A 15,660-nucleotide genomic window follows, 5' to 3' on the forward strand; every position below is an offset into this window, starting at 1 on the left:
AAAATCAATGTGATTTTCTGGATTTTTCTTTCTCATTTTGTCTCATCTTTTTAAGTGGGAGAACTTGCACAATTGGTGGCTGACTAAATACTTTTTTGCCCCACTGTATGTGTGGGCTGGACCTGTATAGTTTAATTGACAGGAAAGGAGTGAGCAGAGGGTAGAGTTGTCCATTCATGTTCTGTTTTTGGTGACTATCTTCCTCACCATGCTGAATACCCTCTCAGACTTTCAGTTGTGCACGCTACTAAAGAGACGCGTTACCATTAGGGATGCTCCGATCGCCAATCCGATCAGGGCCGATCAGTATCGGCCGATACCGATCGCCGATCCGATCGAGTGGGCGGGGCCTAAATGGAAGATTTAAACATCACTTTAAATCTTCCATTTAAAGTGATGTTTAAAACTCAGTTAATGGGGCTCATTCACTGGAGCTTCCACAAACAACAATCAACTTAATTATTACATTCAAATGATGTACATTATTCAAGTTTACATTCACTTTGGATAATAACACGGGAGAAATTAGCGGAAGCGCTCTCTTTTCCTCTCTCCCTCTCTCTCTCCCCCCTCTCTCCCTCTCCTGACAGCCTGTCAGTATCTCATGCAGCTCACTGATCCAGTAATGAGTGACCCGACAGTGAAGAATACATATATTTATAATAACTAGTTTAGCTTGTTCCAGAGGTAGATAAAATAGCTAAGTGTGTTAGGTCTAACTCTTACGGTACGTCCACACAGCAGCTTTTCAAAAATCTTGAAAATCTTGGAGCTGGGCGTGTCTGAAAGCTTGGGGATTTTTTGCGAGCAACGCGACCAACAACCAATCACATGAATCTCCCGCCCCCGACATACAAAGCAAAAAACCCCGGAGATTTTATGCGAGCAATATATATATATATATATATAAACTCCCCAAACAGGCGAAAACCTACCAGTTTCACCCACTGTCTCTGCCACCTCCCTCCATGCCTGGTTCCTCCGGTTTGTATCCCGTTAATAGTTCTGGTCGTAAAGAACCGGGTGATTTGCTACCGTAATTTCTCGTTTGGAATATGAGGAAATTAACTGCGGTCTGGTTCTCCCTGTGTGTGTGTTTCGCTCCGCTTACCGGTCCGGCGGGCGGAGCTGCAGGATTTCTGCTTCACACACACGTTGAATACCGCTATTTTACTGTCTTTTTCGGACACCTTAAAATAATGCCAGACCGGTGAAGCCATTTTGGCGAGCTTGTTTTGCGGCACACAGAGAACAGTGTCATGTATTTTACGTCATGCGATCGGCTCTCGCGATCGGCATGTTTAGAGAGCACCGATCGATCGGTAGAGAGTGAGTATCGGCCGATCTCGATCGGTGACCGATCGATCGGAGCATCCCTAGTTACCATGGAAACCAAACAATGGTGTAGCTGTATTGAAGTCCGAGTGGAAACAGTAACATTTGGAGCATTATGTTAGAATGAAACAGGTCGTGACTCACAAATCAGATTTAGTCAGAAATCGGGAGAAATACGGGAGAAATATGAACCCGGGAGGAAACCAGGAGAGGGCAATGAAATCGGGAGCCTCCCGCGAAAATCGGGAGGGTTGGCAAGTATGTAACATACAAACGCACTTTTTGGCCCCCCCCCACTTCTGAAATGAATCCGGCGCCGCTGGTTTGCGGTCTGCCAGTAGAGATGGGTGAGTCCTGATTCATCCGGATCATTAACCCGGATCCTAGTAATGAGCTGGTCGTGACGAGTCTCCCCTCTCGATTAACCCGAGTCCTTTGAGTCCTACACCTGGTGACTAGTGCTGCGTACCGGTACGCCGAACCGGTACTGGACTTGTAAAAAGTTTCGGTTCAAGTCCGGTTAAAACCGGAACGTTGGGAACCGGTACTTGGACTCGCAAAAAAACTAGCACTTACGTATATTCTGGTGTCTGTGGTTATTTAAACATTCCCTGATAAACGTTATTCAGCGTCAATACATGAGTGCTAATCCCAGTGTGCTCAGTGTACAACATCACATGTCATTTCACCTTCGATTCACGGTTTGAAAACGTAGCATTTCGCCACATGCTAATGCTAACCGGAAGTGAAGAATGTTCAGAATAAAAGTATTAAGTTAATAGTGTGAACTTCCGGTTTTTTCAGAATAAAACTGATTTAAATTAAATAGTGTATTTAATTCAAAATTACGCCATATCAACATTGATTTTAATTTCTAACAGTGTGTATGTACATCACTATGTATGTAGTATGTACTCAGTATAATGTACACATGTAGAGTTGTAGAAAAGACATGGTGTACAGACAGTACAGTACACTCTGACTGTACAGTCACTACAGTGTAGCCTATACTGTATAGTAGATGTGTAACAGTGTAATGCGTATAGTCTACTCTACACTCTACCTTTCAGCAAACGTTTTAGGGATTTAGGCTCAGTCAGCTCAGGGACTGTTTGGTTACTTTAGTTTGGTAAATGAAATAAATGTTTGAACTTTGTAGTAGTTCACTGTAGTTGCTGTCATAAGTCATTTGTAGACTAAAGTGTTTTGTTTACATTTGTACTTTGTAGAGAAATGTAGACACAAGTTGGAAGGGAGCACAATAAACCTGACGAGTTTGAATTTGAGTTGATTGTGAGTTAATTTTCAATTGATAATTAGCTCACAATAAGTTCACTTTAGTTACTCACACAACTTGACACAAGCCATGGGTTCAGGTTCGGACTTATAAGTCCGGACCTGAACCTGAACCTCTGGACTTGAGTCCGGACCTGAACCTGAATGTGAGTCCAGGTACGCAGCACTACTGGTGACGTACAAATTAAAACTATAAATTGCGTCACTCGCTACCCTCCTTAAAACATGTAAAATCACATTACAACGTACCCCAGTCCATCTGCCTAGCCTTTAGCAAGTAGGATAGCTGCCAGAAGTTATCGTTTGGCTCAGGGGACGCGGATCAGTGAAACTTCCTGCAGACTCGTGGGGACTCAGAGCCGTAACCGTAGCAGATCCAGAGATCCAGAGATCCAGGCAGACTCATCATGCACGAGTCAACAGCAGACTCAGATTCGCAAATCCTGACTCACTGAATCATGGGAACTTCCTTCACTTCCTGCAGACTCGTGGGGACTCAGAGCCGTAACCGTATAACAGATCCAGAGATCCAGACTCCTCATGCACGAGCATAGCCGCGGGAACTGGGAAGTCATTTTACTTAGGGGGTGCGGACAAACGTGGGGAGAGATTTCAACAACAGTAACATGAAGTTTTTCAAATGTACACCATTCGCAGCCCCGCCTCCAGTACCCCTACTTCCCGCGGCTATTGTGCACGAGTCAACAGCAGTCTCAGAGATTCGCAAATCTTGACTCACTGTGCAAAACATAGCAGACTCGTGCGGACTCAGAGCCGTAACCGTATAGCAGCAGATCCAGAGATCCAGCAGACTCGTCGTCATGCACGAGTGAACAGCAGACTCAAAGATTCACCAAATCGCAAAATAACCCTTTTTTTTGTGATCAACATTTTTTATTAAAGCAAAAGACACTGTGTAGCGGAGGTTAATGTAACGTTAGTTTAATATGCTCGTGAAATGCAACAACTTTTCGGGATCTGCACAAACTGCATAAACTGACTTTGCTGACTCATATGACTCGTATGATCCGGATCTCTTCAATGACTGACTCAGAAGACTCCGAGTCCGTAAAAGGATGCGGATTTGCCATCTCTACCTGCCAGTAAACCCAAAGCAGAAGAAGAAGAAGTGACGTCAGCGGCTTCATTTGCCTAATCCTCCCTCAGGGACTTATTCCGGTGTGAACGCGATCTGCTCTTTAGTTCCCGGAACTGAAGAGTTCTGATGAACTAAGTACTGGGAACTAAGTACGGCAAAGTACTTGGTGTGAAAGCGCCTTGTGTGTTATGTAGCTTTTTCTTCATGTAAACGGTCTTCAAAGTCACAAACCCTCAAAGTACACCCTGTAGCGAGTAAAACTCTAACACAGAAAATACCTGTCTGTGCTGCCCCAGAACGCCTCGTTGGAGATTTTTCTTTTTCCATTTTTTTCTTCCCGAGTATGGTGACGTAACCATGCCCAGGTCCAAATGGACCAATCCGTGGAGCTCCTCACACACACTCACTCACTCAGCCTTATCTTTTCTCAGCCACGGCTCCGTGGATCTCCACTCACAGTTCGCCACACTCACGTGTGTGTGCTCAGGCTGAGCTCAGGCTGAGTTCTGCTGTGTCTCGCTGTCTCGCAGACCCCATGCAGCAACCAGGAAACAACACCAGTAATACAGCTCACACTGTCCGCTCCTCGAGCCTCAAAGAGCGGGGCAGCGAGCCCCGCAACGTCCCGCCAACACGGCACCCAAACCCCACGCAGCATTCTCATCTGTTTGTCATTACTGGTGTCATTTTCTGGTTGCTAACAAACGCCATTGTAACACATAAACACACATCAGAGCACAGTGGGCTCATAGGGAGGGAAGGGGGGGCAGGAGCTCCAACAAGGCGTGTAGGACAGAGAGTTAATACACATACTATACAGAGATTCTGTATGAGAAACGTGATATGTGAGTTTGGAACATCGAACAATGTAAATCTATTCTAGTAGACCTCAACAATGAAATTATGATCAGTAGAAATGACCAAAGCATGGGACCTTTAAATAAGGCTCCTGGAGATGCTCAGCCCATGCATAACTAACCCACAAGCATTCCAGTAAGGGACGTTTCCTTTTAGCCACAATGGAAAGCAGAATCTTTTTTCACAACTGCCAATCAAGAGGCAAAGGAGTAAAATGGCCAGAAGAAGATGCATATCGTTCCATTCAGTCTAATATTACACTACAATTTATTTTGTTTGCCCACTAGAGGCATTTTTATTAAACAGAGATTACTTAAATCATCTGACTGTAAGGACATGTCAATTGTTACACACTTCTTCCTCAATCCTGAGGTTAGTATTAAAAGTTATTATTTTAATGGCTCATTGTTCTTCATTGGCTATGCAGCCCAGCAGGTTCTGAGGTCCACTCACCCCCCCCTCCATGAGCAGGCTGCCCAGGCTCTGCTGCTGCGCCAGCAGCTGCAGGGTCTCCTCCTGCAGCCTCTCAGCCTCGGCCTGCCTCAGCCTCTTCACCACACGACCAGCTGGGAGTTCAACAGCAGAACAAACAACACTTAGAATGTAAAAAAACTTCTTATTGACACAGTTTCAGTATTTGAGAACAGTTTACCACATTGTTTAAAGTTATGGCAAAACTAAGCAAGTTGTTAGATGTTGGCAGCGGTGTAATTAAGTACGTTTACTCAAGTGTTTTACTTAAGTAGGATTTTGTGGTAGTTGTACTTTACGCAAGTATTATTATTCTACTCTACTTATACCTCGACTACTACAATTTGGAAGCTAATATTGTACTTTTTACTCAACTACATTTATTTGACAAAATTAATTACTGGTTACTTTACAGATCCATTTGTATTCAGATTCATATTATTAGCTAAAACAAAATAAACTAATAAATAAACTATGTATAATTATTATTGGTTAAGATATCCAGCAGCAGTATATAAAGTAATTAAAATGTGCTCCTCCTTTAACATCTGGGATAAACACATTAAAGCATCAATAACTATAATTCACAAATGTAATATATGATTCTAAAATAAGACATTACCCACTATAAGTCATTTTACTTTTGGTACTTAAATTATATTTTGGTGACAATTATTGTGTACTTTTATATAAGTAAGATTATAAATGCAGGATGTTTACTTGTAAGAGAATACTTTTACACTGTAGTATTTCTACTTTGAATGAAGTAAAATCTGTGGTGAAAAGTAACTAAGTATCGTTATCGCTTGCAACGATTGTGAAAACAACATAATCGAAATAAAACGATTATTTCTTTTATTATTATTTATCTAAAAAAATATATATAATTTGTTTTATTAGTTTTTCAATGAAATGATACTTAAAGTTCAGGGTAATCAACTGTTAAAACATACAACACCTTTTTCTTTCAATAAATTGATGTTTTCAAAGTAAATGGATAACCGTTTTTAATAATCGTGATATCGCATAATCGAGCAGCCCTACTTTATACTTCTACTCCACTACATTTTGGAAGCCAATTGTGTACTTTTGACGCACTAGAATTATTTAACAGATGTATTTACTAGTTAGTTAAACAATACTTAGCAAACACTTTTAAAATGGGATTATTCGGTATAGATTAAACCATCCAACATTATTTTATTTTTTTTGTTGAAATTCTCTTTTTATTCAGCTTTTCACATGTCATAATATAATACAATATTATCTGTAAGCCTTCTGTAGTTAACAATACAATCACAAATCAAACGTACATATTTGTGGATAATACAGAGGCAGGCCTCACTGACCTTCAAACATGCTATAACATATAGAAAGAACATAAACACGAACAGGGTTATGGGGTCCAACCATAGACTGTATATATAAAGGGTTAAATGTGAAGATGTGCTGCTATTGCTTAAAATATTTTTGTAAATATTTTACTCCTAATACTAGTACTAGTCTAAGTACATCTACCTAATAGTACTTATATACTTTTACTTAAGTACCATTCTGGAGGCAGTACTTTTACTTCAAATTGAGTATTTTTACAGTGTGGTATTAGTACTTGTACACAAGTAAAGAATCTGAATATGTTTCCTGAGTAAAATATATGAGTACTTCTTACACCACAGATTGTTGGCCCACTTGTTAATTAATAGATTGCATCATATTTACATACACAAACCTGTACCTTCAGATGGTAATCTTGTTGACTAGTAAGGTAAAGGGGTGGTTCTCTTGAAGGTCCTGTGGAGCGGCCATTATCTTTAAAGCCTGTATAAACGTATTATTTAATATGGAGCACCGTGAATAATAACTGAGTTCAACCGTCAACTCACCGAGGAGGCTGGACAGAGTCCTCTTCTGAGAGACCGATTCACACGAGGCACTCAGTGACATTTTACCTACAAAAAATGTGTATATACTCTTCGAGACAAAATCGACTTTAAAGTCCCTTGTAACCAGTACATCAACAGTTTTAGAGGACTATTCCTGAGTAAAATAATTCATGCTGCTGTGGTACTGTTTTCGGTTCACGTACTCCTCCATGTTTCTCCTCGCGCTCTTCTCTCCCATTGGTCCGAGCTACAGCCAATCATGATAGACCATTCGGCTGCGGTGCGAACATAAAATAACCCGGAGTTAAATCCCTGTCAACGCTTTTCTTGTAGAAGCTTGTTTTAAAAGTTCAGAAGGGCAGTGTCATTCTCTGGATAGCCATATTTAAAAAAGAGACATGTGAAACTAATTTATCACCCAAAATGTGCCAGGGAATTAAACAATAGATCAATATGCTGTCCAAACCTCCCTTCAGAGTGTGCTGCTACAGAATTGATCACACCACATAACAGTCTCCTTCTGTGTGTTGGATAACAGGAAGGAAACATTTGTGATATGCCTAATTTGTCCAAGCATGTCAAACTGAATTTAACTCACATAATCAAGAATTTTCTATTTCCTTTGTTTTATTTAAAGCTCGAAGTCAATAGTTAATCATTTAATTTGTGTGTCCCTAAAAGAGTTTGGGATGTTTCATTAATTATTTTGGAAGGTAATGGCTTTGATAATTAAAGTGGGCTCCATGTACATTTGCTGAACACATATCTCTGAATTGTTTTTCACTTTGTATCATCTCTTTCTGTCAGGATATTATTTTTTCTTCAATGTAAATGTTAACAGGGCATTGCTGTAAAATAGCATGTTTGCTCAGCTGATAGCTATGTGTATTTAAATAAATAAAACAGTTCGGTGTTCATTATTATTATTTTTGTCTTCCTTACTTTACTTTGTTATTTAGTTATTTTGTTTTCCTCTAATGAGTGTTATTACTGTTATTTTATTTTTGTTGTTTTATTTTACATTCTCTTGCGCTATTGTATTTGTTTTATCTGTTTCATTTGTTTTACATATTCATGTTGCACTGTTGGAGTAGCCTGTGACTTAATGTGCACATGACAATAAAGCCTTGAATCTTGAATCTTATCTAGACAGGATGGGTCCTGTCAGTGGATTATTATTATTATTACTATTGGCATTTAATGTAGTTTGTTACCAGATGTAACTCTTGTTCACTTGGTAAATATTAAATAATGCGTCATATTTGATAAGACGATGAAACAGATGGTATGTCAAATATGAATTTGTTTTACATAACCAGGCTTGGGGAGTAACAGATAACATGTAATGGGATTGCGTAATAAGGGTATAGAAAAAAAGGATACTGTATTCCCTTACAGTTACATAAAAAAATATGTTAACAGATTACTGTTACATTTAAACAAAATTGGGAATTAATAGCAGAGTTAGGAAATTACTAAAAACTAAAAGAGCATCTAGTGTATGTTGTTAAAGGATCAGATGTTATCTCTTCTCTGTAAGCTGTACTGTTCTGTGGGATAATACTTTAAGAGTGAATCTATACGCCTGAATCTGCTTCATGGTTTTCACTTTCTTTGCTTCATTTGTTCTGTTTTTAATTCAGCAGGTGAACCTATATGTTCATAAAGTAGTGTGTGTGATCTTAACTGTGTGTGTTAAACTAAAACAGAGCATTTTCTGTCAGCTCAGGTTTTATTTCTGCTTTTTTAAACTGTAGTATGTGCTCATGTGTTTCAGTGTTGGTGGAAAGGCTGCTGCCTGAATGTGCTGAATAAAAGGCAGCTTTCCTATCAATAAAATCATTGTAGATCCTAAATATGCTGGGATATTAAAGTAACCCTCCCAACCCTGGCTACAGACTAGTGCACAGTGTAAACAGCAGGGACAGTGAGAGGCGTGTCAGCACAGGTGTGGCTGTAGTGTGCCCCCCCCCCCCCCTCTTCATAACAGAGCTGACCTGTGTTTGAAGGCCTGAAGAGGAAGTGTATTTATATTGTGGGGGAATTCCTTGATCTAATTCACAGTTGGGAGGTTCAAGAATAAGAAATTGTTGAGGATTAACATTTTTATGAACAAATGGGATTGTGACTCAGTTCAGATTTCCCATAGTGAGTGCCACGTATACAAATCTCAGTGTGACCATGAGTGTGCAGCAGCGTGCTCCATCTTGCCCTTGGTGTGTTGGAGTGACGATCACTCCTCATCGTCAGCCGGCTCCTCTCTGTTTTCTGGAGATTCCAGCTCTATTGCGCGGGCAGCAGGACAACTGTCTCACGGGAGTTGGTGAAAGGAACTCATGAAAAGTTAATGCAATGTGTCCTCATGAAATTTTAACAGGACTCTCTTCCTATTGTGCCACTAATGTGCAGGGTGGTGATATAAACAGGAGTGCTGATGTACAGGCTGAGTGCAAACCTCATCCGCTGTCAGCAGCATGGAGAACAACACGCAGTGACACCTTAGGACACACACACACACGCACACATACCATGTATACATCCCTTCAGGGGACATTACTTTGACTTACATGCATTTCCTGGAGACTTATCCTAACCTTAACCATAACCAACACATGCCTAACCCTAACCCTTAATCTTACCCTAACCCTAATCCTAAACCTAACCAAGTCTTCACCCTAAAATTAATGATTCCCCCTATGGGGACCTCCAATTTGTCCCCATAAGGGAGGCGAGTCCCCACTGTGTAAACAGATGTAGGTCCCCACAAGTATAGTAATGCTAGGCCACACACACACACACACACACACACACACACACACACACACAACCTGTTAACTATTTATCAAAAGATGAGTTTGTATAGTGGGGCAATAATAAATGTCAGATTTCGTGCACCTTTGAAGTAAAAAAAGAACAACAATTAAAGAGTATTTCATTCATTGTTCAGCATTGTTTAAGAACATTATTGTGACTCAAAGTGAACAATGACCTAAACACATTATTACACATTGAGTAAATCATAGGTGAAAACTCAGATTGTACTGCAAATACAGTGCAATATCTTTAACAAATGTGCTTTTCACAAAATGTTGGCAGTGTTAATATAATTGTTTTAATATAAAAGTGAATACTTTTTTGAAAAACAGCATTTAAAAGATTGACCAATCATATTTAGATCGTTTAAAAAGTTTAAACGTTTTTTGTTGCACCTTTTCTACAACTTAGTCCTCTAACTGTGTTTATGTACAGTATGCACTAATTACACACAAGCAAACCCCTCGTATGTATAAACCTACTTGGCAATAAACCTGATTCTAAACCCTTTAATGAAATCATTTGTTAAAATAAACAAACAAATAATCAATTATGTCCCCGTGTTATGCCTGCACAATATATTAAGCTTCTCCTGATTGCTTAATGTATTTAGTTCAAGTTACATTCATGTAGGTCAGATCTTTTATCCATGCCTCTTGTGACAAAATCAATAGAGATGCTACAAAAAGCTTTGTGTGTAAGGTACGAGGAAGAGTTTCTGACCCAGAGAGATTATGTATCTCTGTCTACAGTTGTCAGTCCCTTGTGACGGCGCACAGAAAGCGGAGTTGAGACACCATTCCTGGGAGTTTTACACCCAGAACGCTCCGCTCAGCCGGGAGGCTTTACATGTGTGCTACATTCCTGAGAGCTCCGTCAGATCTGCTGGGCAAAGCAGCAGGACTGAACCCTCTTGATTTCCATTACAGAGCTGCCTCCAAGAGCGTGTAAACAAAACCAAATAAAAGTCTGACTGGTAAACAGGAAGTGCAGCATTTACATAAAAAAACTTCCCCTTCATTCACTGGAGCTGTGAGACGTGTCTTTGACAGAAAGGGGAAGAGTTTTGAACCTGCTGCCAATAGTTCACCTCAACAAGAGAATTGATAAAAACTGAACCATGTCCTCTGATGCAATACGTTACTGAAGTGAAGACATGCATCACTGTTATTCTGCTCACACTGGGCCTTCTATTTATTTATTTTAGCCTGGATCCCTGTATTCATTGTCTTCATGCAAACCACTGTACAAACATTCCTCACTTACCTTTACTATTATTTAAAACAAACCTTGCTCAGCATTTCAGATTTATGACATTTTGGATTTGAATCCTGTACAGCAATATAACAGAATGTTGATGCAACAGAAATGTTATCAGTACTTTCAATAACCCATATAACCTCCTCTAACCCCTGAACTGATACCACTTACTGCTAAGCCTCTGAACAACTGATGACAATGTTCAGTAGGTAATGTTTTACCTCCCTGATTAGACCACAGTCAAAGAATCCCAATGGCCGACGTTTTGTGGCATCAAATTGTGAGATTTAAATACATTATTTATGAGGACAGGTATCACTTTAATTGAATAATATCATAAATGTGATAGTCCAAAAGGATCTACTTTGGAACTTAAAACATACTATCAGGCTGCTCTAAAATGTGCAAAACGCCAGACCAGCATTTCACCATCAGGTTAGTTTTCTATTTAAACACACACTCGTTACATAACAAGAAGGTGTCCATCTTCACGGAGCCATTGAACGTGCTTCCTGGTACACAATACTCATAACAAACTGAAGCCTGCTTTAACAATGTTTTATTAACTTTTTCGTAATTTCTCCTCACTTATATTCAAGTACATGGATTCACAGATCCAGGAGACACAATCAGTAGCAAATACTTTCATACCATCATCATCATCATGTTCCTGTTTGATTTCCAACTCATTCCCCCTAACCCCCCTGAAACCCTCCCCCAGGCTAAGACACATGGACCTCATGTAAACATGATGCAAATCAATCTTTGCTTTTTGATTACAAAAAGTAATCTGGTAGAAAAATATCTTTTCTTTTATAGGTATGTCTCTTCTTGTGAATATTTACATTAAGTACCTCACAGTATAATCTGATTTTAAAAAGTACATACTGTAAAATAAACACAAAAAAGGTCTCAGAGGGGTAAAGGCCTTTGGTTTTCATGAAAAATACGAAAACAATAACAAAACACAAAAAGTCCATTCACTGTCCTGTGTACCACAACAGTGAAGACTGAACCGGTGATTGTTGTGCGTCTTGTAGCCATCATGTGGGACACCAAATATTCACAGGTTTCAAAGAGTTCAAAAAAGTTCAGAACAAAAAAAACTGTGGCTACAATCAAGCGTCACTCCTGGGGACGGCGGGCCCACACAATCTCCGCTGGAAAAAGTAGCCCAAAACTATGAGCAGCATCTCCGAGGTGCTGCTGAGGGCCACGATGAATGGGGCCTGGGACGTGAAGTCAGCCTCTGCCCGGCGGAACGACAGCTGCATGACGGCCAGGGCCAGCAGGCTGTTCTGCACCCCGACCTCGATGCTCACCGTCTTCTTCTGCGGGGGAGCTAGGCCCGCGAGCCTGGCCAGGATGGCCCCGACCACCAGCCCCAGCAAAGGCACTGTCACCCCAACTGCCACGATCTGGGGCCGCACATTGGCCAGGATGGACGCGCCCATTTGGTAGGCCATGAAAATGCCACCGACGATGAGCACAAAGCTGAAGGGTCGTATGAGTGCCAACAGGACGCGGGTGAGGGCGGGCAGGCGCAGCTTGACCAGCATGCCCAGCGAGATGGGGATGGCGATGAAGAGGAGGGTGCCCAGGATCTTCACAAAGGGCACGTGCAGGGCGGCGTGCACGCCCAGCAACCGACCATAAAGGGCTGAGGACAGAGGCATGGCTGCTGCCGCCACCACCGTGGAGACCAGGGTCATGGAGATGGCCAGGGTCACGTCTCCCCCGAGCAGCAGGCTATACAGGTAACCCCCCCCCACCTCCTGGGGCAGAGCAGGTGATTACCAGGCCCAGGGACAGCGCTTTGGGCAGGTTGGCCAGCCGGGATATAGAGTAGGCATACAATGGCATCACCAGGAACTGACCAAGCACCCCCAGGAGCAGAGGTACCGGGCTCTTCAGCAGCCCCCGCAGAACCTCCACCTCCACCTTGCACCCGAATGCACACTTGTTGACAAAGATGAGGGGCAGCAAGGCGAACAGCACCGGGTTCTCAGAGAAATGGGACAAGCCACCCGACTGGATGAGCCGGGTGGCCGGGTCATCATTCCCAGGCGCCACTTTGATGGAGTAATCCGTCCTTTCCTCGATCAGAACCGGCACCGAATCCTGGTCCAGTTCCAGCAGCTGGATCTGCAGCTGAGCCTTGCCTGGGAACCCGGAGCGGATGCTGATAATGTAGCTCTTGGCTTTTCCTTGGTGGCTGCTATCCGTCACATTCAGTATGGAGAGGACCTCTGGGTCCAGGGAACGGACCGTAACCGTCTGCTTCCAGCTCTGGCGGCCCTTAACGCTCGCGGCCCCGCTCCGGTATTGGCTGCAGATTACAATCACGCCGTTGGTGTTTTCAGGAAACTCGAATTCCTGCGACGAGCCGTCCCCGATGCTGATAAACCTGCTGCTGCCGTCTGCCGTGAGGTCGGTGTCGTTACTGCTGTCGACAGTCAGGTTTCCGGTGGCACACGCCCAGTCTGCTCCGCCGGTAATAAGGAAGATACAACAGAATGTAAATAGCGTCCTCATCTTGCTGACGGACAGGGGGCGGAGGGGCACCGCAGAGACACGCTTCTCCCCCGCGAGCGGCCTCCCCAGACGGTTACACCGCCGCCCTGTTACACCGGGACGGTACACTTCTCATTCTAGTCTCCGGGACAAAACAAACGCGTCGGCAGCCAGCTCCACATCTCGTCTGGTTCCCATTTTCTCGCTGCCTTTATACCGGAACCTAAACATCACCCCGCCCTGCTCGAGCCCAGCTCCACAGCAGCAGCCCCCGGCACACAGGAAACACTCTAACACACTCCCACAGGTTCCCACGGCTCCTCTTTGTCTACTCGGTGTGAAGATGTCTTTGTGGATAAAGCCCAGAACCTCTCCTCTCGGTCTGTTTGTCTCCCCGCTGGATGGACGCTGAGAACATCGTAGCTCCGCTGCTCGGATTTATTTAAAGCTAGCCTGAGTAAAATGGGAACTTCCGGTCACGACACGCCAAATTAAACCGCTTTATCTCATAGTAACGTTGGTGGAATATAACATTACATAATTTGGAATGAGTAATTCGACTATTTTAGCAAAATATGTCATCCACAAATGCTGCTACCTCAACATTTCTCTAAAATGTATTGGTTTTCTGAATGTCAAAGAATATTAAATGTTGCAAAAGTAAAAATTAGAATGCCCTCAGTTTGAATTCATTTAATGAACACTGTGTGTGTGCCCTTTTCTGAAATATTCTATAAAGTTGAAAGAAAAATAAAATAAAACATTGGTGGAATATTAAACTGGATAAAGGGAGAACGTCAAATAGGTTGGTAATTTAATTAATTGCAAATGTATATAGCCTATCCACCTAGGAGTGTCAAGTCAAAATGTTGGAGTGTATTTTTATATTGTGCTCGCATGGTTAAACATTCCTAAATCCAATGTTGTTTAATCCCTATCAAATACCCTCAATTAACTCAAATTATGAGATATTACAGCCTAGAATTATAGGCCCACTGGTTTCCCTGGAGATTATGTAGCCTACCTTTGGAGGCAGCATAGGTGTTACAGACGGCAGTGAGGTCCGATATACTTCAAAACTGACAGGTACACAGAGCACATCACACACCATGAGCCAGTACATGATTAACTCCAGGCCCCTGTAGCAGGTTAATCCAGCCTTGGATATACAACCTTCAGTCAAATGTGAACAACAGGAAACACTTTCTTATAATTTCATCAGTTTGTATGACAACTTTATAAAGATACATTTGCAGAAATAAACCATTTGGGCCTTCGCTAAACTCATATTGTATCAATCAGAGAATCCCTTTGGAGATCATGGATATCCAGTTCAACTATTGTGTATTAACTGGTTTGTTATACTCAAATATCAAATGATAAGGGCCTTAAGGAGGGTCCTGCTTTATCAGTTTAACTCAATAGAGTGGTGCAGTGACGCATCCTAAAACCATAGCCTAAAACGCGGAAGTAAGCTTCTTCCGGTTCCCTCGACAAAAAAGCAAAGCAAATTCTCCATAGGATTTTGGAAAATAGCTCGAAATAAGGTCTGTGGTTGACACACATTTAAGAGACGGATCACGTTTTGTTCAGTCAGATAATTTCCACATGTCTACTTTTAAAATGTTCGAATCATAAATCTAATCGATACATTTATGATCGATAGATTCACTGCACCACTCTATACAACCTGATCTATGTCTGCTAGGACAAAGTACCACATAGCAGATCTGGGGCCAGATTTGATTTTAGCTCAAACATTTTAACATTACACGGAGGAGTAAGGGAACTGATTTATTGATGTGATTTATATAGCCAACTGTTTACTTAATAAATAATAACGTTTTCTAAAAGTAAGTGAGCAGGGGAGAATAACAAGCAATTCATTGTTTTTCCCAGGCCAGATGCTAAAGCATAGGCCTATGCCGTTATTCTTACATTACATGTTAGACACTTTTATCCAAAGCGACATACATACTCAATACTGTGGTCAATCCCCATAGGTGCAATATTGGGTGAAGAGTCTTGCCCAGGGACACAACGACATGCTGACTGCAGGTTTGAACCTGTGCTCCCCTGATCTGAACACCAACGCACTATCCACTGCGCCACACGCCTCTTACACTTTTG

General features: G+C 41.9%; 2 protein-coding genes across 2 annotated transcripts in view; both read right to left on the reverse strand.

Moving 5' to 3' along the window:
* Window positions 1–7,185, reverse strand: part of LOC117539067 (Fanconi anemia group A protein-like) — an 81,352-nt gene extending 74,167 nt beyond the window's left edge. The window contains 2 exon segments of the mRNA XM_034205086.1: window positions 5,042–5,154; window positions 6,943–7,185. Coding sequence (XP_034060977.1) covers window positions 5,042–5,154; window positions 6,943–7,003 — 174 coding nt within the window. The 5' untranslated portion in view covers window positions 7,004–7,185.
* A 4,373-nt stretch (window positions 7,186–11,558) lies between these two features.
* Window positions 11,559–13,998, reverse strand: slc10a3 (solute carrier family 10 member 3). Its single transcript, XM_034205099.1, is given in 2 exon segments — window positions 11,559–12,785; window positions 12,787–13,998. Coding segments are annotated over 2 exon segments (1,416 nt in total). The 5' UTR covers window positions 13,552–13,998; the 3' UTR covers window positions 11,559–12,134.
* Between the last annotated feature and the right edge of the window lie 1,662 nt (window positions 13,999–15,660).

This window comes from Gymnodraco acuticeps, unplaced genomic scaffold, assembly GCF_902827175.1.
Source record: "Gymnodraco acuticeps unplaced genomic scaffold, fGymAcu1.1, whole genome shotgun sequence".
NCBI classification, from domain to species: domain Eukaryota; kingdom Metazoa; phylum Chordata; class Actinopteri; order Perciformes; family Bathydraconidae; genus Gymnodraco; species Gymnodraco acuticeps.